General features: G+C 36.8%; 1 protein-coding gene across 2 annotated transcripts; it reads left to right on the top strand.

Annotated features, from left to right (window-relative positions):
* The first annotated feature begins 1,727 nt into the window (after positions 1-1,727).
* Positions 1,728-14,849, top strand: LOC148658630 (potassium voltage-gated channel subfamily A member 3-like). Of its 2 annotated transcripts, XM_088640048.1 has the most exons (3): positions 1,728-4,924; positions 10,675-10,774; positions 14,178-14,849. In XM_088640048.1, the coding sequence occupies exon 1, from the start codon at positions 1,728-1,730 to the stop codon at positions 3,297-3,299; it is 1,572 nt and encodes a 523-aa protein (XP_088496174.1). In that variant the 3' UTR covers positions 3,300-4,924; positions 10,675-10,774; positions 14,178-14,849. The 2 variants fall into 2 exon arrangements, with proteins under 2 accessions (XP_088496174.1, XP_088496175.1); XM_088640049.1 differs by lacking the exon at positions 10,675-10,774.
* The last annotated feature ends 10,004 nt before the right edge of the window (positions 14,850-24,853 follow it).

Here is a 24,853-nt window from a genome sequence, read left to right as displayed (position 1 = left end):
CAGAGCCACTGTGCAGATGTATGTCTAATGATCCTAACTGAAGTGTGTTGCCTGAAAGGAAACTGATTTGCCATCCAGAACAGGAAGAAAAATATATTGAGTGTGAATGCATGCTGCATTGTAATTCCTCTGTGTCTATACATATAAAAACCGATAATACATTTATGGCTGTTCAATCAGAAATAAGGGTAAGTTACTTGAGGAGACATTCAAAGTTCTAAGTTGTTGAAAACAACACAAATGGATTACTGTATATTTCAAACACAGGACAGAATGCAGAAACAAGTAAATCATCAGTCTGAATAAGAAAGCTGAAAGTCAGTAACACTGGAGATTTCTAACTTAACTGGAACAGAATCCCTGTCAACACAATAGTCCTCCAAAACATACTGTCATTCACTGTGGTGTGTTGCATACAGTATAAATGTACAGTATAGGCTATACAATTTTTTGTTTGTTTTTAAAATCAACTATCATTAAATGTCTGCATTAATTATTTTAAATAATATAAAAAACAACTAAGCAGAAATGCAGATTTTTCCTATGTACTGTATTGTTCTTCATCACACACTAAGAAATAGAGAAAAATATTAGAATACCTTTACTGTACAGAGCTAAAGGTATTAGGAGGGGAAAAAGATGAATGGCACGTTCACACCATCATTGACTTGCAAATAATATAATTGAATGTTTATTAACTAATGTACTTTGAATATATTGGAAACAATACAGTACATTTTCTTTTATTCTAATATTAAGTAATTTGGGAAAGCCGCCTCAATCAACATGTTCTTTTTAAACATATTTCATTCCTGTCTTGCTCGGCATTCCATACAGCATGTGTCCTGTACGTTTTTCCTTATTAGCATTCAGGAAAGCGTGCCGTCACGTTATCATTTACAAGAGCACCGGTACTAAAGATTTAAGGTGCGCAGTAACAAATATCACCATTTTCACAAATACGAGATGTACATTTTGAAAAGAAAATGGATGTTAGCGCTCGATTATAGAACAATCAACAGGGTCTTCACTGATACTTAGACTCCTTCTGTCTGACGAGGGATGAAGTTCTGCCAAATGAAAAATGTCCTGATCTTTGGTTTTGCTCAACCGCTAGCACAGGAAAGGATAAGCAAACAAGTGAAGATTCTGAATCACAAGAAAGCAATTAGGGCACATGAGCAAAAACATTAAATGGGAATCCACTAAATTGTAAATAAATTGTAAATAAAAATAGGAAAATAACGGACCATGTACTGTATAATTGCCCTTTTGGAAATTACTGTAGGTTTTTTAACATTAGGGATACATAGGAGCTATTATTGTGAGTGGTCACTGCAGCAAATTGCCATTTTAAAGCAGTTCCCCTACATATATTTTAATAGTTTTGTCTGTATATTCAAAGGGGTCACGTCTGGAGGGTAGTGACTGAAGGGAGTACCGGTGACGCGCGTCTCGGTCCTGTGTTTGTGTCTGTTTGGGTTCCGATTGGGCAAAAGGGAGAAGAGTGCCAAGCATTTGCACGCCGTGGGCGGGAATTGGGATGTTCATAAACCCCGGTGTGCGAGCCGTGGGCGGGAATACTAGGCTGAGAAACTGAAGACTGAGAAGGAGAGAGAGAAGAGGAGACAGGACGCGGTGGCTGTGCAGCGGCGGTGGTGGCGGTGGCTCACCGGAGCTTGTAGGAGGAGGCGCGGCTTCCCCTGCCCCTCCAACACAGCACCTGTATGGACGACCACCTCAGCCTCCTTCACTCGCCTCCGCCTTCGTCTGCCAAGCACAGAAAGAACAACATTGTTAACCCTGGCTACACTGACACCGAGCAAGACATCATGACAGTAGTCGCTTGTGACAACATGTTGGAGGAGACGGCAGCTCTCCCTGGACACCATTCTTTGGATCGCTACGAGCCTGATCATGAGTGCTGCGAGCGAGTGGTCATCAACATTTCTGGGCTACGGTTCGAGACGCAGCTCAAAACTCTCTCCCAGTTCCCAGAGACTTTGCTTGGGGATCCCAAAAAGAGAATGCGCTACTTTGATCCTCTAAGGAACGAATACTTCTTCGACAGAAACCGTCCCAGTTTTGATGCCATTCTTTATTACTATCAATCAGGGGGACGCATCAGGAGGCCCGTCAATGTCCCCATTGACATCTTTTCCGAGGAGATCAGGTTTTATGAACTCGGGGAGGAAGCGATGGAGAAATTCAGAGAAGACGAAGGGTTTATCAAAGAGGAAGAGAGACCTTTACCCACTAATGAATTTCAGAGGCAGGTGTGGCTATTGTTTGAGTACCCCGAGAGCTCAGGACCAGCCCGAGGCATTGCTATTGTATCTGTGTTGGTTATTTTAATTTCAATTGTTATATTTTGTCTTGAAACACTGCCCGAATTCCGGGATGAGAAAGAGTACCAGAGTCCTATAGCACCTGTTATCAATGGAACAAGCCCTTACCTGTCTAGTACTTTCACGGACCCTTTCTTTGTCGTGGAGACGCTGTGCATAATTTGGTTCTCATTTGAACTGCTGGTCAGATTCTTTGCCTGTCCTAGCAAAGCCACGTTCTCTAAAAACATCATGAACATTATCGACATTGTGGCCATCATCCCCTACTTTATCACACTCGGGACTGAACTGGCGGAAAGACAGGGGAACGGGCAGCAGGCAATGTCCTTGGCTATCTTGAGAGTAATCAGACTAGTCCGTGTTTTTCGCATCTTCAAGCTTTCCAGACACTCCAAAGGACTCCAAATTTTAGGACAGACCCTGAAAGCCAGCATGAGAGAGCTAGGTCTATTAATTTTCTTCCTTTTTATCGGGGTCATTCTCTTCTCCAGCGCTGTCTACTTTGCAGAAGCAGACGATCCCTCCTCTGGTTTTAGCAGCATCCCTGATGCTTTCTGGTGGGCTGTAGTCACCATGACAACAGTCGGCTATGGAGACATGCACCCTGTTACCATAGGTGGTAAAATCGTCGGGTCCTTGTGTGCAATCGCTGGCGTGTTAACCATAGCCTTGCCTGTCCCGGTCATCGTGTCTAATTTTAACTACTTTTACCACCGGGAGACTGAAGGAGAAGAGCAGGCACAGTATCTACATGTTGGCAGCTGTCAGCACTTAACATCAACGGAGGAGCTGAAAAAGACACGCAGCTCCTCTTCACTCAGCAAATCGGAATACATGGTTATAGAAGAAGGCATCACCAGTGCTTTCAAACAACCCAACTTCAAAAGTAGCAACTGCACTCAAAACAACCAGAACTGCGTGAATATCAAAAAGATTTTCACAGATGTGTAAATGAGAAAAAAAAACACAAAGTGATTAATTACTACTGCTTCTTCTACTAATCGTAACGTGTCAGTGCAAGTCTGTTGTGTGGAGGCGACGTTATAGGTATCTAATTGTGTCCTGTTAAGTCAGTGAGTATCCGAGTCCATTCGCAATAGAATAAAAGCAGCACTCGAGGTATTTGCTAGTCCATCACAAGCTCCGTGTTCTGCTTTTTTATCTCGTGGAATATAATACAGGTCATGAGGTTTTTCGTGATCAACAGCTCTTGTTTCGTTCTCGTTTGTCAACTGACAGAGGCGATGTATGCTTCCTTTGTTAATTCCAACCGTAACCTGGAATTTACTAAGTCTGTGAAAATTCGTTTTTGTAAATAATAATAATAATAATCGCAACACAAAAAAGTAAAACTTACTTTAAGGGATAGTTTATTGGCAAAACATGAATGTGAAGGATTTTTTTAAAAAAAACATTTATTATTGCAATGAAGTTATTTTTTACCAAAACTAGAAAAACAGTATATATATATATTAAGATGAACTAAATTACGATACTAGCTGTCTAGCGGATAATAAAAGGGAGCAAATCATCTTCAAATTAATCATTTTTTTATTTATTCGTGTTGCCTCATTGACGTACGCACTACTAATTGTTTATACTTGAATTATATATACGTGTCCCACCGTTTCGTGGCTAATGAAGAAGCAATGGAACAAAGGAAACCTAAGCACAAACTACTGGAAAAGCTGTCGTTTTGGACTGCTGTCATCTTAGGTGCAAGACCTAAAAATCAAAAGAAAAGGCACGCCTTCTAGTGGATGCTACTAATTCTGCCTGGAGTGATGCAGTTTCCATAGCAACCACAGTTTCCTGGGTAACCCCTGCTAATGTTGCCATGGTATCCCATTCTATTTCCTCAGTAACCTTCCAGATGGTTCTAAAGCCTGCAATATAAAAGAAGAAAGCAGATGAATAGATAAAACACAGAAATTTAATCCCAGAGGGACTTCCGTTATACTGTGAAAAACTAATGAATACATTTATATTTTATAAATGCACTCAAATAAGTAGGCATACTTGGCCAAAATTACTTTGAATAATAATTATAATAATCACTTTATCAGATATAAAGATTTTTACTTACAAAACTAAAATCTTAAAAATGCCAAAAATGCACAAACATTCAAATGATAAAAGTATACAAATAATGTGTCTGTTTTAATCTGATGACTGGATTACTTGCATTGCCATATGGATGATTGTGGATTGCAATATCCCTCAGAGGTCAGGACTGGAATGTCATACTTGTGATGGTAAATGGCTTTTTACTGCCAGAGGAAGAACAGCGTCATACAGTATGTCCTGAGCAGGACTGTAAACATAAGAAGCACACAGGGAACGGGATGCCAGAGATTTAGGATAACATTCAAATAATCTGAGCTGGAGAAAAAAAAAGAAGGAACAAAGCTTTAACAGACACAAATACGCACACAAATGGAAATTAAAACTCAAAGTTGTAGTTCTAAGGACCAAGAAGAAGAAAGAAGATGGATAATTGTTAATGGGGAGACACCAGCTTGTGTACTTTGCACCATGTATTCACAGGGACTTCTCTGCATTTTCAAATAGGAGAGGTGGGTACAAACCGTGAAAGAGTCTTGACTGACTCTTGCTTACATCATGCCAAATAAATCAATGCCACTCATCTATTATTTCTATTAAACCAGGGGAGAGAGTAAGAGGAGCCAGTCAGCCAGAAAGCTATTGATAAAAATTGCAGTTATCCCCACTTTGGGAAGGAAGTAGTAAAAATTAGCTGCTCTTACAGGGTGTACAGAAAAGGTCATGTTTATTCCTGAGCTGGTCTGGAAGATTTAAGTTCCTTTTCAAGAGGTTCCAGTACTTATTTATTCTTTTTCTATTGCAAATAACAAATACATACAGTATATAACAATAACCCAAATACAGGGGAGGAGAAGAGATTTTTTCCTGGCCAATGGAAGAAATATATCTGTACAATTTTTATATTAAAGCGTAAAAATAAGTAGTCAACCTCCAGTGAGTGAAGACGTGTATGCACGCAGCACAGGTGATACATGCAGTCTAGTGCTGCCATATAAAAATTAGCAGACTCCAAAATTGTGGATTCACTCGGTACTCTTGTACTCCCTTTGACCTCCAATATCCTCTGCACATTGAAAGAGTTTTTTTTTTCCTTTCAATACATAGGAAATCACAAGCACAACAGTTGAAGGTATCCACTTTTTGTCTTTAGGTCCATTTTATATTGGTTCTTATTAACATGTCTTCACTTTGTTGTATTCTTTTTAGATGTGAGCTGCTGTGGTTTTAACAGTTATCCCATTAAGTGTTTAGTTAAATTAACATTAAAATTCAGTACGTTTGTAGATATGGGTTAAGCAGCTGAATATTTTGCCTTGACTTCTAAAAACTTAGTCAAGCAGTTGTTCCAGATGTCTATAAACGTCTATAGCAATGCCTCCAGCATAAGCCGTAGAAAAGAAGCGCTCAGAGCCTCCATTCATGGAAAGATTGCAGATTTATAATTTATTGATGTGTAGCACACAGAGAATGATGTGTTTGCAGATCAAACTAAATTTGATTTATCTATAGCTGAGTGCTGAACTCTGCTTCAAATTGTTTTACTGCACATGGTTCCTTGTCATACAGTTTTTAAAACCGACAATCTGTTTAACATTGGCTTCCAACCAGGACATGAAAGCACCCGTGACCTCAGGCTATTATACTTTCCTTCTGACAGATTTAATTTAGGTTTCTCTCCAGTGAATTTGCCCTTTTTTGTACAACAGCACTTAAACAAACAGGAAACGCAAGATGAACGGAATTGCAGGAGACTAAACGCCGTTTAGACACTAATGCCTAAGTACTCTTAAAAAGGTAGACCAAAAGTTTTAGTAACTTTTCTTTACTAACAGTCCTTCTGCATTTTTGTAAAAGTACGATGCCTGTTAATTTCATTTTGCATAATTCTATGTGTAACATACTGTGCGTAATACAGTAATTTTTATTTGTCCTATCAATTAGACAAGAAAAATTAGAATTGCAGCCTGTGTCCGAAAGGTTTCAAGTATTCTAGAAAAAAAATTAAAACATCCATTTGAAGTCAATTATATGTAGGTGTCCAGCTATCCCTGCATTGTCTACATTTTCTTGCAAGTACTATTACCAGAATTAGAAGATATTGTGTTTTGAAACTGTGGAGTTAGGATTTTTTGCTACAGAGACTGACAGTGTTATAACGATAAAGAATGCACACATTGCCTGTCGTACTGCAGTTCTACTTCATACTGGGTTTAGATCCAAAGTTTTGTGGTAAATTGCTTAGCTACAAAATTAAAAATGTCTTATTTCTTTCAGTAATTAAAGGTACTGTAACTGAACAGTCAAATGACTCACGTTGGTTACAATAAGAATCAAATTGTACGTGTCAGCTCGCTCTGTCCTACATAGAATATTTTTTATATTTTAATTTATTATTTTAGATTTTTGTCCTCTTAATGTTATGCAAACTTTGTTGAAAATTAATAAAAATCAAGAACTTACAGGAAATATATATATATTTATTATTTAAGTATATAATACATCTTGTTTTTAATAAAGCAGGAGTTCTGTTTTGATTAATTCACCATTTTGGCTCATCTCTGCCAAGATTAATACTGTATATATATGCTGTATATGTAATGATGACTCTGGCCTGTAGGATGATTTGTGTATTTTTTCTGGATAAGGCTCACCTGTAAAGCAGTTGAGACAGCTTTACCATAACCCAAAATAACTTCTCTCTTGCACTAGTTAGGTTTCTGACCTTTATTCCTGATATTGCAACAAGGCTTTAAAATAAACAAGACTCATGTGCATGCTGGCAGGTTATTTTGATTACAGATGCTCACACATTTCATTAGTAGACATTCCTCTAATGAACTTAGAGGTTCGTTGTCATGTGGAAAGCTGGTGGCTTGTTCACATTCCATCATGTGCCGTTCCCGTCAGACTGTGTGAGTAATAATAGGCTTGTCACTTGCGCTGGACCCCTCCTTTATGCAAGTACTGAAACGAGACAAGAATCCATCACCCATTTAAAAAAAAAATGCACTGCAATGATTCAGCAAAGAATCCTTTACTGTGTCGTGCAAGCTGAATATAGACTGGACTGTCACTGATTCCAACAGTTCAGGAATTCCAATACTGAAATTCCTTTGCCTTATGTGTGCAGCTATGTGGCACAATTTAAAAGCCAGTGATTTTAACCCCATGTTTATTAAGGATGCATTCAGTGTTGCGCTGCCAGCTAGATTAAAGACAGAAACATATTCCATGATGTCACTTCTCTGCAGTGCTGCTGTTCTGTCAGTTCAATGTAGGAATTGATAATGAAGTTCACATAAAGATGAAATATTACCTTATCTATGGCATTGGAGAGGAAAAACCTGCTACAATAGTTTATAATAACTATATGGTCAATCTTTAAATATATCTTACGTTTTATAATCACATTGTATCCTGATCTTGAATTTCTGAAGGTCAAAATAATACAAAGCAACAGGAAAATACTTCTCCAAAGCACCCATACTTTAAAGTATTACAGTCAGTGATTATACAGTATCAAGACATTAGTTGCATTTTAACGCCTGTTTTGTACTTTTAAGCAGAGAGAGGTTATAGATATATTGACAATTATATATGAATGCATATTTATCTCCTAATCGTTAGTAAATTTCACTATGCACCAAAATGTTAAATATAACTGATATACAGAGAATATAAATATGTGTAATTTTATGATGTGATAGTCATTATTTTTTTCTTTCTTCAATATAACATACAGGAGAAACACTATTGATAAAATTATTTACATATACATCGAATTTACATAACTGTGACATAAAATCAAGTAGCAAGTGCATTGTATGCAGTATATATACTGCATATTATCTAGCGCTTTTTTTTTCTTTTCTGATCTCATTTTCCAATATCCTTGAGGTGACATTGGTGACAGACACATCCAGTTCTGCCCTCTAGTGGTAGCAGTGGAAAGTTATTTTGACAGTGCATGACAGTACAATAATCACGAAACTAAATTAATAGTTTAGCAGTATTATGAATTGTTTAACTGATTTATAGAGTCATTAAAAGTTAGTACAAGGTAATGAACAGTGGATAATTCCAAGAAATGCCCTAATTTACAGGTTTAATCGTTATGTAAGCTACATGCCAGGTAATTATTATACTGTTTTTTTGAACTCATAAGATCCAATCAATTTTTTGGTAAAACCATAATTTTGTATTGTAAAGAATTTGTTTTTCCTAGTTTGTGGGTCTTGCATGAAGAGAAGGAATTATACATTATTATAATACTTTGTAAATGGTGAACAGAATGTGATGTAGCAAACTAAATATTATCATCTGTAACTCCATAGAACTACTGTACAGTACAGTATATAGCAGATTTACAGTTGTCTTATAAACCATGTTCGATAACCCAGCTTTCGCTTTCCTGCCTGTCTCACAAGTTTATTACCATTGAGGAGACTGGATTTGCTGTTACGCCATTGCTGAATGGTCACTGTATACCAATTGTCCCGTAATGATGAAGCCTGATCCCAAGCCTATACAGCCCAGTACCAACCACAAGTGTGTGGTGTATTAACATTAATGTAATACAATTTACTTTAGTTTAGAGATAATTTGTAATTCATGTACTTGGATTAAGAACTGGTTAGTAGAAAGAAAACAGGGAAATTGGGGTGATGTAATTTGTGAAGTACCTCAGAGATCTCAGTTAGGCCCAGTTCCATATTTTCATCAAAGATTCTAGTTGGAAGCCAGAAGGGCATACATGCAAAAAACAAATGGCAAATATATAAAGGGAAACACTCGAGAGAAAGGGCTTCTTATGAAAAAGACATAAATGTTGCTGTTGACACCTGATTTACATCTTCTAGATAATGTGCTTAAGCAATATCAAAGGGAGAGAGAATGTTAGGATATATATTGTAATTAAACGTTCAAATCAAGAGATGTTGTGGTACAGATATAGAATGCCCCATTGAGACCTCAGTTAGAATACTGAGCACAATTTCAGCCACCCAAACACAACAAAGATATGGCTGCTCTGGAATCAGTCCAGGGAAGAGCGACCAGAAACATTCCCAGGCTCAAAGGAATGTCCTGCTCTGACAGGCCAAAAGAAGTAAACCTCTTTTTTTTTAATATTGAACAGAGTAGGGTTTGATGGGACCTCATTTAAGTATTCAAAATCCTTAAAGTCACTGGTAAAATTAATTGTATTGACTTCAATCAACAGTGGATCATGAACTAGAGGGGAAAAGTGGAAAATACCCAGAAGCGCAATTAAAGCTGAGAACAGGATACCTCTTCACGCAAAATGTTGTGGGAGGATGGGAAAATCTGCCAAGCGATGTTGTTGAAGTGAATACCCTGGATTCTTTTAAGAAACAGCTTGATTAATTGATCCTTGACTCGCTTAGCATCCAAAAAAAACCCAACTAAATTAAATGGACAATATAACAAATTTATTTTTTTGTGATGACTCTTATAATTAATAGTCTGGCCTGTGCCAATTTTTAGCCATTTCATATTTATTTTGTAAATCTTAGGGGTATAGATATCTTTTTTGCTTTTGCTGGTGGAGAAACTCTTGGTAACAACATATCTTTCACATATTTAAAAGAAGTCTCTTCAGATTTGGAATTGGCAATCGTATTTTCTGTTTTTCTTCTCTTCCAGCGATCTGAGCAAAAGGTTGTTAATGATTACCTTATCACTGCTATACAGGGAAAATCAGGATATGAGCACACATTCCTCCAAAACACCAACCTGTCAGATTCATTCATCGTTTGACATGCTGTGAACTCCAAATGCCGTTGTAGAAGAGTGAGCAATGATTGGAGAGATGATGCGTCTCTTACTGACAGCACTGAAGTTTGTAGTTCTATGGCAAGCCAACGATAGCTTGAGCAATTCAAGCTCTCCTAAGGAGTAGTAATCAATTAGTTGTGCCCACTACTTGAGCAATGTCAGTCACCATTGTCACCATTGATTAAAAACAAAGGCCTAAGCAATCAAAATTTTCAAACATTTGGTAAGATCATGTGTAAGCAGTGTCTTTTCATCAATTCAATTCAATTTTCATATAGCGCCTTTCACAACAAGGTTGTCCCAAGGCGCTTAACAATGCAGGTAACCATACATCTTGTGAATACAGAACAGAAAAGACCAGAAGAAGATTAATTAAGAATTAATTAATTTAAGAAGATTAAAAGATTAATGAGGAAAGCACCCATGTTCTATGACTTATTCCCACGTCTCTTTGATACTCTAGGAAAGTTTGTCGACCAGAATGGGTGTCTGTTCTTGGGAGCCCCATGCTGACAGACCATGGGGTGCTGCTTTCACTCAGAAACAGAAGCGTTGTGGGCAAGGTAATGAAAGCACAGCTTTTTATTTCAATTCAGAAATTCTGTGTATTGATGCAGAAAAGCTGTTGGTTCTTTCAAAGCTGTGGCACATAGTTTCTGATCAATTATTTTTGATGGTGTGTTTTTTGTGTGCAAAATTGTGCAGTGAACCTTGTACAAACAATTTCCTTTTTTTTTAATTGGAAGGGAACTACAGTATGTACAGTAGAACCTTTGGGAATGCTTTACAGGAAACACTGCTGTAACAATGGCATGATGGTTCAGATTTGTATGTGTTTAAAACGTGCAGTATGTGCACAGTGTCCTTAACCTATATTAAGCCACGCCTCTGCTTTTTTAAGAAAAAAGGGAAACGGGAAATCTAAATTTTTCTAGGCAAGAAGAGTTAGATTTATATAATGATATACAGTATATATGATATATAGTTATATATTATATAATTCAAAGTATTCATAAGTTTGAATATTAAAATGGAAAGAGGAATTTCTTTAAAAATTGAAGTGAAATGTAACCGAAAATGTAAATGATGATCAATTAATCCCATGACCTTTTTGGATAAAGTGGTTGGAAGATGGATGAATGATCACTTAATTTGTGGTGAGAATTAAATATACTGTACACTAAGTTACATTTATTTGTGCAGATATTTAGGAAATCTGAAATACTTGATATTACTGTGAATGTTTCTAAAAAAGTACTGTAGCCTGGGACCGTTTTTTAATTAACACATGTCCCTGCTGTCACTGACCTATAGTAAAAGAATCTGAATAGTAATAGTATTCTGAATCTAGGACATTTCGCATTTCTTACTTAGCATCAGAGGCCATTTTGGATGACCGCAGATGGTACTTTTCCACTTTTAAAAGAACATAATGCATTTCCACACAGCTCCTTCAGAAAACACCCATCTTCCTCATGTTCCATAAAATAACTGAGGTTATGTTTTTGAGGCAGCACAGCTGATTCTGGAAATTCCAAAAGGCAACAATGTTTTTCTGTCCTTTTATACAGTGTATTGTGAAAGATGTACTGGGATTTTGTTTGGATCTCAGTCAAATTCTGCCACTGCAGCAGTAGGATTAAGACTGCAGTAGGCTTCTTCAGTGCTCCCTCTCGATGACAGAAAAAGCACCACTGCACAGCAAGGACACTTGATAAGTGGTGATATCTGCATGCTAAATTAAGCCACTCATTATACAGTATCTGCAGTGTGGAGAATTGGGTAAACCTGGCAAAAATTGAATTGAATGCAAAATAGGTACAGTATGGTCTGAATTAAGCAGGTGTTCATTAAAATGTAATGAAATGTAATAAATGTCCATTTTATATACAGTAATATTTTAAATAAGAAACATTCTTAAGAGAATTTATAGTAAATATTATGCAAATACCACTGCCATTTATCCAAATTAGTATGCACAACTGTATTTGCCCTTTACATTCACATTCCATGTAATGAAGACATTAAGGCAAGGATTCACGAGAATAAATGTACAGTATAGTTTTGAAAGTGCTAAATACATTTACAGGTTCAGAACAGTTATGTTTTTTTTCATTAAAAGAGAAGAAATTGATCAGAAAGTTACTAATATCTAATAAGTTGGTTAGGCAGGATGGATTTTCTCTGTTGCAACCTTTCAAATGATCTTTTTAAACTTTTTTGTCCTTCTTAAAAGACAGACTGAATCTAAGAGTGGTCAAGAGCCAGGGCCTGTTTTATGAATCTGGTAATCCCAAGCAAAGGAACATAAATGTAAAAAAATATTTTACAAATTCTGATGGTTCCATAAAATTCTATGGTGATTTGCACTGCACCCTAACAGATCTTGGGTCCTTTGGTGTGTTTTTGGAATCACCAGATCATCTGTTTTATTTTCAACTTTTGTCTTTTTTAAGTAAATGAAGAGGGTGTCTAGAAACAGTCATCAGTTCTGGCATTTTCAATTATTTTTTCTGGAATGTGTTCCAATTATGTGAACTGTAAAATACTGTTCAGTACCTAACAAACCTATGCAGAAATGGTATAGTTAAGTTGCTGTGGTGATGAGCACTGCAATCTTGGGTCCTTGGTGTGTTTCTGGAATAGGCTGACTTCTGTGGGGAGTTTGCATGCATTCCCTGTGTTTCTTTGAAGTTATGCCTGGTGCTTCCTCCCAACTTCCAATGACATGCTATCTGGGTTAAATGGTGTCTGTAACTTGTTTTCGTATGTTTCCCCCATCTTGAGCTCTATACTTCCAGGAAAGTTCCAGGTTACTGTGATCTTCAGGAATAAACAGTTTTCTCTGAACAGGGAGATGGATGGATGTTTGACGGCTGAATTGAACACTTTTTGTATTTTTTATGAATATACGTCAGTTACTTTTTTCCCAAATGCGTGCCAATTATGTGCCTATAAAATACTATACAGTATATAACTCAACTATGCAGAAAGTGCAGGAAAGTGGCAAAGCGTAGGATGTGGACGTGCAGGATAGAAGTGTTGAAATGTTGAAATGTAATGTATTCGTTATTAACTATCTAGCATTTTTGTAAAGAGTGAGCAGGCTTTGTGGAAGATGTTTTTTCTTTTCACTGATATTAACATTTTCTCAGCACAATATGTTGCATATCCCAATGCACTGTTAATGTGCCAGGAAATGAAGAATTAATCTAATCTTGATGCAGTCATTACATGCTGAATCCTTTTTTAATTAAATAAGTATTGGCGTTAGTCACTGCACAGGGGGAATAATGAATAGTGTTTGTTTTGTCTGTTGTCCAATTCAGATAGACAACAAAACAGACTAGATAGACTAGATTCTATACATAAAGATTCTATACATAAAGAGGACTCCATTGAATGGTTTTGACAGCCTGTTGGGGATTTTGCTTTTTTGTCACAATATACTGTAGCATGCAAGTAGATCCATGTCTTCAGTTGCATCTTAAGTTTGCAATATTTCTCGAAATATCTGGCCACAATTTCAGTGTATGAATATTTTCTTTAAAAATTTGAAATATTTCTCAAATGGGCAATTTTTCAGTCATTAATTTAATCAATTAAAGCCATGAACAAGCATCAAGAAGGACATCAATGACAGTTTAAAACAATTTCTAATTTTTGGCAGCTGCATATTTTGTTTCTTTGGGATTTAGGGTTTCGGTCAGCCTCTTGGCATCTAACCACGAGTCCATCCAGTGCTGAGAATCTATAGAATTTTTTTCTCTTCACGTTCTGCAGTTCTGCATAGATGGCCGTCCTGGCCTGAGTAAATAAGATCCAGCTCAGAATTGCTGGCTCCTGACTTTAATCAGAACGGAAAGGAAGAAGCCTGCACTCTGTTCCCTGATTCTGCACGCAAATCTCCTGGTGTCTTAACAGTTTCTGTGTTATGCTTGACATCCCCTCTGCATTCTTTTGCAGGGCTGGAACCGACCCGACTGCATTGAATCCGAACAGGTGCACCCCTGCCTCTCTCTCTGCCTTCCACGCCACGCTTGTCAGAGCCTCTCTCGTCTCTCGAGCGAGGGAACACACCAATCTATCTCCTCCATCCCTAGCTAGAGAGACAAGGTGCCTTCAGCAACGGATGTTGACAGCCTTCTTCTTGCAGCGCCTATTATTGGCACTGACATGCGCACCGTTTTCTCTGAACCTGATTCACCATAATCTTGTGTTAAAGGAATAGTTTTAAAGATCGCCAGAATTCAGGTCACTTGTTTGTAATCACACAGACTTGTACTGATGCTGCTACTGCTGCGAAGAAACCTAGAAGTGCTTAGAAACAGCCCAAATGAATGCTGCCCAAAATTTAGGGACATGGGGGTCATGCTTGTTCCATTCACATTTATAGTTGTGGCACACTGTCCTAAACAAATGTGAATATATGAACTTAAGCTATAATAGTCTTTGCTTTTTTATTTGTATTTTTCGATGTGAACTGCAGTTTAACTCTGTTTGCAAAATTGAATGAAGTGGTAGCAGATATGCAGACAGAGGAACTAATGGTTGGTGGAGGGCAGTATGATGGATTGCAGTGTGGTTGCTCCTATAAATTACCATGACTGTTCTATACAAAATAAAAGTGCTATTAGAGATTGTCTGTTGTGAAATTTTGTGGTGTCCCGGGGGCAATCCCTGAATTCTCAAATAATTCAAAGAAACATTTTTTTAATACTGTAGGTAAACACATACACACCTTTATTTTCATTTAACTCCGGTAGCAACAATACAAAATGTCAGATAAACTTTAGGAGCGAAAAAAAGAAAAAGATATTAGGCCTCCAGAATGGTGGGCTCTGCAAGAGAAAGACTAGGCTCAAGAAAAAAATTGCAGAAACATCTTCTATTTACCCTATATTTATTCACTTACAATAAAACTTTCAAAATGTATCGTTTATCTGTACAGGACCTGCAAGCAATTCCTGCCATTCCAATGTAGGAATGTCAGCAGAATCCTTCATTACTAAGAAGTCACAAAGCTACTGTACTAAGTGGCTACTGTTTGTCAACTGTCATAAAAAAATAATTCTGCCTAGTTCCATTTTTACAAAACACAGAGAGATGCCCAAGCAAGGAATCAAATTCTTTCTGCTAAGAATAGTTTCCACTGTAGTGTACACAAATAAATGAGTTGTTAAGCATGCTCTAGAAACGCCGGCACGATTTCTACTTCATAACAGTGAGGATGAATATTGGGAAGCAAGTGCGATAGAATTCCCTGAAGTCTTTGACTGTGTCCCATCGAATGCAAAGACCAGCAGCTTTACCATAATTAAATTCAAGAAAATCCTCCAAGTTAGTCTGAAACTGAGTCAGAAATATTTCATTTCACAGTGGTGTGGTACTAAAATCCCAGTGGAGGGGATACCAAAATTCATCAGTTAAGATAGAACTGCAGCATGTGGTGTGCTGATCTAATTGTAACATGGTCATTATTGCCACCTCATTGTGTATAACCAAAATAATACTATCAATTCTAAAGTATGATTTACAGTATGTCTGGACAATAACTTCTTTATCTAAAGAATGATACAAACATTGTACATCTAACATCAGACATTCTGCTGACGATTTGTTTGGCTAATTTGAAAATTCTGTTCACCACTTGTCAATGACAGCGTGAAAATGTAGGTTTATAAATGTAAGTGTTAATGTGCAGCATATTGTAGATCAGACAGCTCATGTACTAGAGGTGTCAGTCTGCCTCAGAATTTATGGTGGAAAAGAGAACATCTGACCAGATTAACAGAAATAGAAATCCTTGAATGTAAAACCAAAGTGTGCTTATGTGCTCTTTGATAATTTCTGAGGTGATGAGCATGACATTCTTGCAGGTTTAATTGATAATACTTTAAAGATGCAAAAGATCATTAGGGTATATTTAATTTAATACTGTAGATAATTAAATACATGAAATACTGAAGTTCCTTCATTGGTTGCTTTCCTTAAGCCAAAAACTATCTAGAACCAGGAAATGTTGTTTCAGTCCACAATTTATATATGTATTTTACTGATCCTCTGGTGAAGAGCATCTATATTTTCCTTTTCAGATGTGATGTACTACAGAGGGTTTTTAATTACGTTTATTCTTCTAAATCAGAAATAGCTTTCAGGGAACCCACCAGGGAATAAACGAAATCAATAAATCTCAAAGCACAACTTTGGACCTGTATATGGCTTAAATACAGTAGCTGATTAATAATAAGGATGCATTTTACTTTTTTAAAATATAATATTTACACAACGTATAAATATAAGCTGCAATTGTTAACAATATTTAATAGTGAAAATAAACTTCACTTATTGGTATGTTTTTGTATTATTGATAAAACATATAATTGTGAATTGTGAACTGTGAAATAACATAACAGAAAACAAACTAACATACAGTACAACATAATATCCAGGGTATAATTAGATTTGCATTAAACAATGTTTGATAATATTTCACAGAAGCTAAGCCTGTACAATGGGTGGCATGCTGGTTAGCATTGCTAGCTTGCAGCAGAGGGGCCCTGGGTTCAATTCCTGGGGTGTTATCTGCCTTGAGCTTGTATGTTCTCCCTGTGTTTATGTGGGATTCCTCCAGGTGCTCCAGTTTCCTCCCACAGTACAAAGATATGCTGGTTAAGTGGCTTCTGGAAAATTGGCCCTGGTGTGAGTGTCTGTGTGTGCCCTGGTACATCCCATTGAGGGTGTACCCTGTCTTGCTCCTAGAATAGGCTCCAGCTTCCCTGTGATGCTGTATTGATGGATGGATAGAAAATGGATGAAATATTTATTTGAGTGGAGAAGAATTGTAACACATCAACAAAAGCCACCAAACGTATTAAAATAGAATTTGGAATGAGAATCCAGAGATGTCAAAACATACAGCTGGGATACTGTACAGTATATGCATTGGTGCTTCTTTTAGTGCATCTAATACACAATGAATGAACAGCAGTGTAAAGGCACCTGTGTAGTACTCCCAGTGGATAATTTCACATAACAAAACAAGTAACAAAATAACAAGAAAGAGAGACATTTTTTTCAGTCATGTGACATCAGGGAGAAGGAGCTACATTGGAAATGGACACCCCCCTTTAGCCTGGAAGTATAGGGAGTTCAAGAAGTATTAAATGAGACCTTGGAGATCCTGAGAAAGTTACACCCATCTACTTTGGATCTGCGTCTTGAACTGCATATTATAATTTTTCTCAACTCTCACGCATTCACTTTCTTATGTTCAAGTTACATAAAAATAAGCAAAAACCATTTCATTTATTGATATTTATGTAATAATTAACACTTAAAATGAAGTGAGGTTTGTTGAAAAAAATCAAAAGATTTTAACATGTTCTTATTCACCATAAATGCTTTATATGCATTTAAAATTATGAAGTGGAAAATTATCACCACATAGTAATATTATGGACTCTAAAATATCTGTTACTTAGAAAAACGGAATTTATTGCAGCATTTTACATTACAATGTAATATGTTGGTTAAAATGTTATGAGATATAATCAATCATATCCTATCTTCTTTATAAACGTCTTCTTCTAGTTAAACTTCGTTTTCCAGTTCTTAACTGTCATACGCTAAAGCTTGTGTTTTGTGAAAACAGTTGCAGTCTTTCCATCTTAAAAGTAAGGATATACTTTGGTGCCTGATGGCTGCTTTAGCTGTTTGAGTTACTCTGCTGCAGTGAGAAGTATTTTCTAAGCACATGTTGTTGTTAACCATGTCCGATATCCCTAATCTTCCTGAGGGAAGGAAGAGCATCTGTTTAATCAGTTTCTACTCTCCAATTAGACTGCTTGCCAAACCCGTGTATGAAATCGTCACCAGACACTCTCTTGAGCGCTGCATGTGGGGAGAGGCGCTTCTGAAGACAGTTACCATAGCAACAAGGTGAGCATGAAGGTGACGAGACTCAAGCATCAGTTGCATTTCATAATCTGAAATAAAAGTGAGGATTACATAAACCGCATGTGTGTGTATGTGTGTGAGGGGTGACAATTTTCTGTTTGTTAGTTTTCTTTTTGACTAGTTTACTATGGTCTTGTTTCAGACACAATATTAACAAGCTATTTAAACATTTGTGATTGAACAGTTCTTCATATGTGTGTGTGGTCTATGCAGTCTTACATCCAAAGCACCATTCACTAAAACCTCTCTACATCATATCTGGAAGCCAAGGATAATCTGTTAAAGCATGGCCACCCTTGGGAATGCAGCGATACTGGAGTTAATTGACCATAAGGAGTAAATAAAACAGATTCCAATGCCAATTACATTACATGAGCCATCATGCCTAAATTGTCTACAGCTGAGAGGAGCATGTGACCACAGGATCTCTCGGCTTTCCTAGTATTCCACAAGCCTTGCGCATGTGTCAGCTGTTACCATCCACTCCAGCTGCCAAATGATTTGTTGCGTCCTTTTCTAGTAACCACCAGAACCTGTGCTCATACTGTGAGAGGCTTTCCAGTATCGGCACATTACGAGGCAAAACAAAGATATCTCTTTCTGTTTTGTAAACATTAGAAGAAGTTAGGATATAGCTAAATATGTCTAAATACAATGCATGTATCAGTTTTCCCCTTAAAATTATCAGAGGACCAGAAGCTCTGAGATGTACTCTGAAGATTTTTTTAATTTAAAAAATAAACAGAACCTGGGCTCTGTCTACCAGCCAGTGATGACCTGAATGTCCAGAGTGCCATTACACAATTGTCTGATTTCTGCCATGTTTTGGTGGGCTTGAGACCAACAAAGCTACAGTACCTATGGATTTAGTACTGCAAAAAAGTGGCAAAGGGTTTTAACAAGGGCAGAGTTCAGTGCATCAAACGCATGGTCATCACTCCCATGGGGTTAGTAAGAGAATCGTTGTGGTAAGCCATGCTGATTAACAACTACCACAAAATACTGTACTTCAAATAAATACATCTACATTTTCCATTCAATTCTTTTCATTCCAACTTTTTTAAGATGCAAACTAAGGTTTCTTTCATGCACGGGCTGTAAATTCATTTTTTAAGCTTGCCCTTCATGTCCGCTGAATCTCACACACATTCATCAGCATTTGAGGTCTTAAAAATATACTGCACCTTTCCCAGCTGCCATACCGCGAATGACAGCTCCTGTGGAAATCCAGTATATGGGTCAAGGCAATGATCCTGCTGCTTGCAAGATTGTGCATTAAAATATTTATACAACACATCTTAAGTGAAGACTTAAGGCCATGACAGCTTATGAAATGTAACCTTACTGTTGTGGGAAACTGTGTGTACAGTACCTGCACATCCTGATGTTAAAAAAGGGTTTCCTAGTACTTTTCCAACTTCCATACTTTGTAATAGCTATGAATACCATGTCTGGTGTAGGGTGTTAATTCCTATGAGTTTAGGACCTGCACTATTCACATTTTAACACTTGAGAAACAAGCTGTCATTACAAACAGTGATATCTTAATTCAGTAAATTAATGGAATATCTCCTTGTCCTGAAGCATTGATGAATGTTGATATCCATGTCTGACTTCTGATTTTGTGAGGTTGGCCAACACAAACCTGTATTTCGTAGTCAATGTACTGTATTTAACTGTATTGGCTAGATGTTGTAACTGAGAGAGATTGATCAGCAACTTGTGTGTAACACGATAGAATGATTTAGATTTACCCTTGTCTTGGTTTAATTACCCCACGTGTATACTGTGTAATTGCTGATTGGTTTGATTGATTGATTAGCCATGAAAGTACTGTACTCTCTCAATTTACTGATCCAATTTCTAATTGTCTGAATAAATGCAAAACAACAAATCACCACATTTGTTGTAGAAAACACAGCATTCTGTCAGACAATAAAATAAATCCTACGTTTAGGAAAGGAAGATCAATGAATGTGATACTTGGGAATTGCTTAAACTGTATCATTAAGGAAGTTCTGAGATGTCATTCTTTTCTTTGAAAATAATTGTTCAGATACACCTATATTTATTTTTTATTTATGATTTAACATTATTAGGTGTGTCTGTTAAACATTTTTTAAAAATTTATATAATTAAAATCAATTCTACCTTCTCAGTAAGTCAGGTATTAATACATCCTCTGCATCTAGTCATTGGTTTCACCCTGGTTTCCCATGAATACTAGTGATTAACCTAATTAAGGCACAACATTTAAATTTATCACCAGCCAGATTCCTCTTTCCCTGAAGGGGCTTAAAACAACTGATGGCAAGTTGGTGCACACACACACAGGAGAGTCATAAAAAGTACACAGAAACACTTACTGGAAGGTCTGCACTTGAAACGGGTCAAATGAGTATAAATTACCTATGATCCTCTTCAGAAATAAAAGAGACAATATTAAAATTTGAAATAAAACCTGTTAAAAATAATGTTAGATGAGCTCTCTTTGCTGAATTATAATAATGCAACTAAAGTTAGTAATATTTTCTGAACAACAGAATTGGTAAAAAATTTAAGTTTGAATGAAAATGCTTTTCAGTTTGTTTGTCATGGCAGTCATTGAACAGTGTAATAAGGTTACTAAGCATATTCAGTACTGACTATTATCTAAAAAGAGCTTTCCTGAATCCATGAGAAATATATTTCTGGTGATAAATATGTTATGTTATATATACTGTTAATAAAGTGTTAAATATATTGTGGCACCTCCACAGTGGAATGGGACTCCACACTTCAGTTCCTAATTTAATTTGGAAAATCTAAGATTAAACAATAATACAATATCTTCACCCAGTAAGCAGAGCAATGATCCATGGTATTAGCTTTTTGTAATAAATTGTTAGAACAAAAGATGGCTTCAGTATAAGATTTTTCCAATCACAATAATCATCTAAAAACGATTTAGTTATTTAGCATGATGGATAAACAACTCAGAGCAGAGAGCTGGTAAGGCGGTGTGAGTTTTGATCTTTTTTATAATTCATTGCCAGGAGGAAAGTGAGCTTTAAATAATTCTTGACTACTTCTAAAGGGCACTGCATGTGGTCTGTTTCACAGAGAAATTAGGCTTGTGCGTGAGCAAGAAAATAAGCAAAACCTGCCCTCAGCTATACTGTATCTCCTATTCTTTCTAAAGATTTCTTCCCTGTGTCTATGAGGTAACCATGACTTTTTACTTTCTGCCCACATGGAGGACCCTTTAAAATCTGTTATCTGCAGGGGTGACATGGTGGAGCAGTGGTTAGCAGTAGCAGTGGTTAGCTGGGGCCTTGGGTTCAATTCCCGGGGTCTGCATGGACTTTGTATGTTCTCCTAGTGTTTGTGTGGGTTTCCTCCCAGGTGCTCCAGTTTCTTCCACATTCCAAAAATATACTGGTTGATTAATTGGCTTTCGGAATTATTGGCCCAATTGTGAGTTCGTGTCTGTGTGTGCCCTGTGTTGGACTTGCATCCTGTCCAGGGTGTATCCTTCCTTGTGCCCATTGCTTGCTGGGATAGGCTCCTGCTCACTGGTGACCCTGTACTGGATGAAGAGGAAAGAAAATGGGTGGATGGATCTGATCTGCAAAACAGTGAAACCTCCCAAACTTGGCCCAAGCAACTCCTGCTTCATCATCTTCCTATGCACTCTTCAGCCAGTTTATTGCCTAGTTTGTTTTTTAAGGCACCCAAACCACATGTAGATGCCTTGTACAGGACCTGCAAGAATTCATTCAACTTACCCTTATCAAAACTAGTTTGGTTTGCCTTCATGTTGAACTCATCAGTTAAGAGAAATGTAATAAGGGCTGAAATTTGTTTCTCCACACATTTTTTTACTACCCATACGAACAGTGTCAATGTTTGAAACTTTGTTCAGTACAATGTAGTGAATGTCCTTATGTTTGAACCAGTGGTCTGAAGCTGGATTCTGTAACTAACAAGACCCTTCTGCTTTCTTGCTGAGGTAGCTTCGTCCTTCCCATGTTGCCCTACAATGCCATTGTCTGCACCTGCTTCACTGAGATGGAGAAGAAAAGAGAAAATGGAACACCTGTTCACAGACTGCAAATGACAGGGGGCCATTCTTCACACAGCACTGCAGAGACTCAGAAATGGAAACTAAGAGCAGCCTATGCATTCATTACTTTGCCAGTCATCTTATCAGCAAATATCTTACAATGGAGTAATTCGGTTCCCTTCTTTTGTTACTTACTGTACTGAAAAAGTATGGGTAATAAAATCCAATGTATTGCATAACATCTTACCTAAAAACACAAGTGATATAATAACTTCATAATATAATTTAACATCAATAAAAATTCGACAATTTTCTTTTTCAGCCCAGGAGAATAATATTTTAATTCTCATTTGAAATTACTTAAATGAATTATACAGTAATGAATTGCACAAGAAATAATAATGTGTGTGACAGCCCAGAAATCTAGTTTCAAAGTTAGGTCTGTGGTTTTGGTAATAAAAGATTTCTTAGCATCAATTAGACTATATTTTTACATTTTATAGATAAAAAGCTGCCTGATTACATTTAAAACTCTGGTTGGGTGGAACGTGTTTTAAGCTGCAAACAACTCTTGCAATAGACTTTTTGTAGTATAATTCTGGGACAATAGGTAAACTACCATAGCTACTGTATATCAAAGCATTGGGACAACAAAGAAGAAAATTAAAATATCTTATATTGTACAGATACTGCAGACTGTACAGCTATACTTGATGACTGCAACTGCAATGGTCTTCTTCATAAATAGCCTCTTCTGGCTCAGCATTTCCCATTTTGCATATATAGTTTATGCATTTTCTACCTGCTTGTACAATCCTACACTCTCTACACTTGTTAACCATTTCTTGTCCAGCTGTCCAGCATCTTCTCTGGTGTTTGCTAATCATTCTATTTTGGTATCAACTGGAAAGTTGCCTAGTTTATTTAAAAAATGACAAAAGCTCCTTTTGTCTGGGAGGGCTGTCAGAAAGATGTGACAGTCTTTCTTCAGTTCATTTGCTCTTTGAGCTAGAATTCCTGTCTTGCATGAGGCATCAAAGGTCTGTACAGTATGTCAGAAATTAGGATAGCTCTGAATCAGCACCACCCCCACCATCCAGATGTGATTATACCTGTTTAGGTTTTCCTAGAATAAGGTCTTAAATAAGGTCAATAAGAAAACCCATTAGAACATAAAGACAGATATAAATGAGAGGAGGCCATTCACATCCTTTACCTGTTTGGTGGTTAGCAGTTCATTGATCCAAAATTCTAGACCATAGATATAACTTTTAAAAATTACTGGTCTCAGGTTGGATCCTTGGTATAATTCGCTAATTACATCACCCCAATTTCAGCAATTTACCCCTCAACTGTACTCTCCGTTTTCTATTAACTGATTCGTAATCCAGACACACACATTTCCCTGAATGCCGACAGCTTCTAAAATTAGATGTGACCATTTATGTGGAACTTTATCAAAAATGGTTTGAAACTCTAAACACACTATATACGTAACATGTTATCTGTCTATCCATTACTGCAGATGCATGTCCAAAGAACTCTAAGAATTTTATTAGGCAAAACATACATTTTCTAAATCCATGTTAAATATTTCCTAGGATATCATTTTCATCCATACAGTATATACTGAGATCCTCCAGTGTAGTTCAAATAATTGTTCCCATAACCTTTCAAGTAATAGGTGAGCACTATATTATCAATTCTCTTGAGCGACTGATGGGATAGTCGTGTCAATGGCTTCTGAATAAAATGTCTTATTTCTTTGAGAACTGTAGTAAGATACAGTACGTTAGGCCAGAGGGATTAATTATTCATAAGTGCTTCAAGTACCCAAAATTCTTCTGCCTCTTTAATGAAAATACTGTTTAATGCCGAACCTTGGCCTTTTACTGCCTGAAGGATATTGCTGACTTCTTCCTTACTAAACACCTGAGTGAAACAATTATTTTGTACATTAGCAACTTCCCTTTCATCTTCTAGAATGTTCCTATGATCCTCTTGGATATAATTGAATTTCATTCCTTATGGCTCTTTTACTGTTGTAGCACTGAAATAACTTCTTCTAACTAATTTTAGCCTCCATCACAATATTCCTTTTCATTTTCCCTGGTCTACCATCAAGCATTCTAATTTATATATAAAATTGAAATCTATCAATATTATCATATTATTTGTATCACATGTGCCCATATCCTCACTAGGTGGTCTTAAGCTCTTAGAACTTCAATTTTACAATTTAAACCATATAGCTCCAAAACTACCAATACTCTTTTGTTTAGTTTTTAACTTGCAGGTTTTTTTTAATGCAATCTCACCCTATGATCTCTTTTAGCCTGCTTCTCCTGTAAAAAATATACTGATTTATTTTAAAGTATATTTATTCCTACTAATGTTCCATAGCCATGTTTCAGTTACTTCTATCATGCTATATACTGTAGTTACACGTGTTTATTCTTTATGAGAGTTGGCTTCACCCTAGTTCTGACAGCTCATTCAGGAATGTCTGCAACCTGAGACCCATACACACAATATGAGATTCTCACTACCCTGTCTAACCCTACCTCATACCTTTAATAAGACATCGACTCCAGGTAAATGTTGCAACAATCCTTTTGATCTATTACATCTCACAGTG

The sequence above is a fragment of the Lepisosteus platostomus genome, chromosome 7 (genome assembly GCF_059453375.1).
Source record: "Lepisosteus platostomus isolate fLepPlt1 chromosome 7, fLepPlt1.hap1, whole genome shotgun sequence".
In the NCBI taxonomy this organism is placed as follows: domain Eukaryota; kingdom Metazoa; phylum Chordata; class Actinopteri; order Semionotiformes; family Lepisosteidae; genus Lepisosteus; species Lepisosteus platostomus.
The sequence above is the reverse complement of the archived record's forward strand: the minus strand, read 5'-3'. Positions and strand labels throughout refer to the sequence as shown.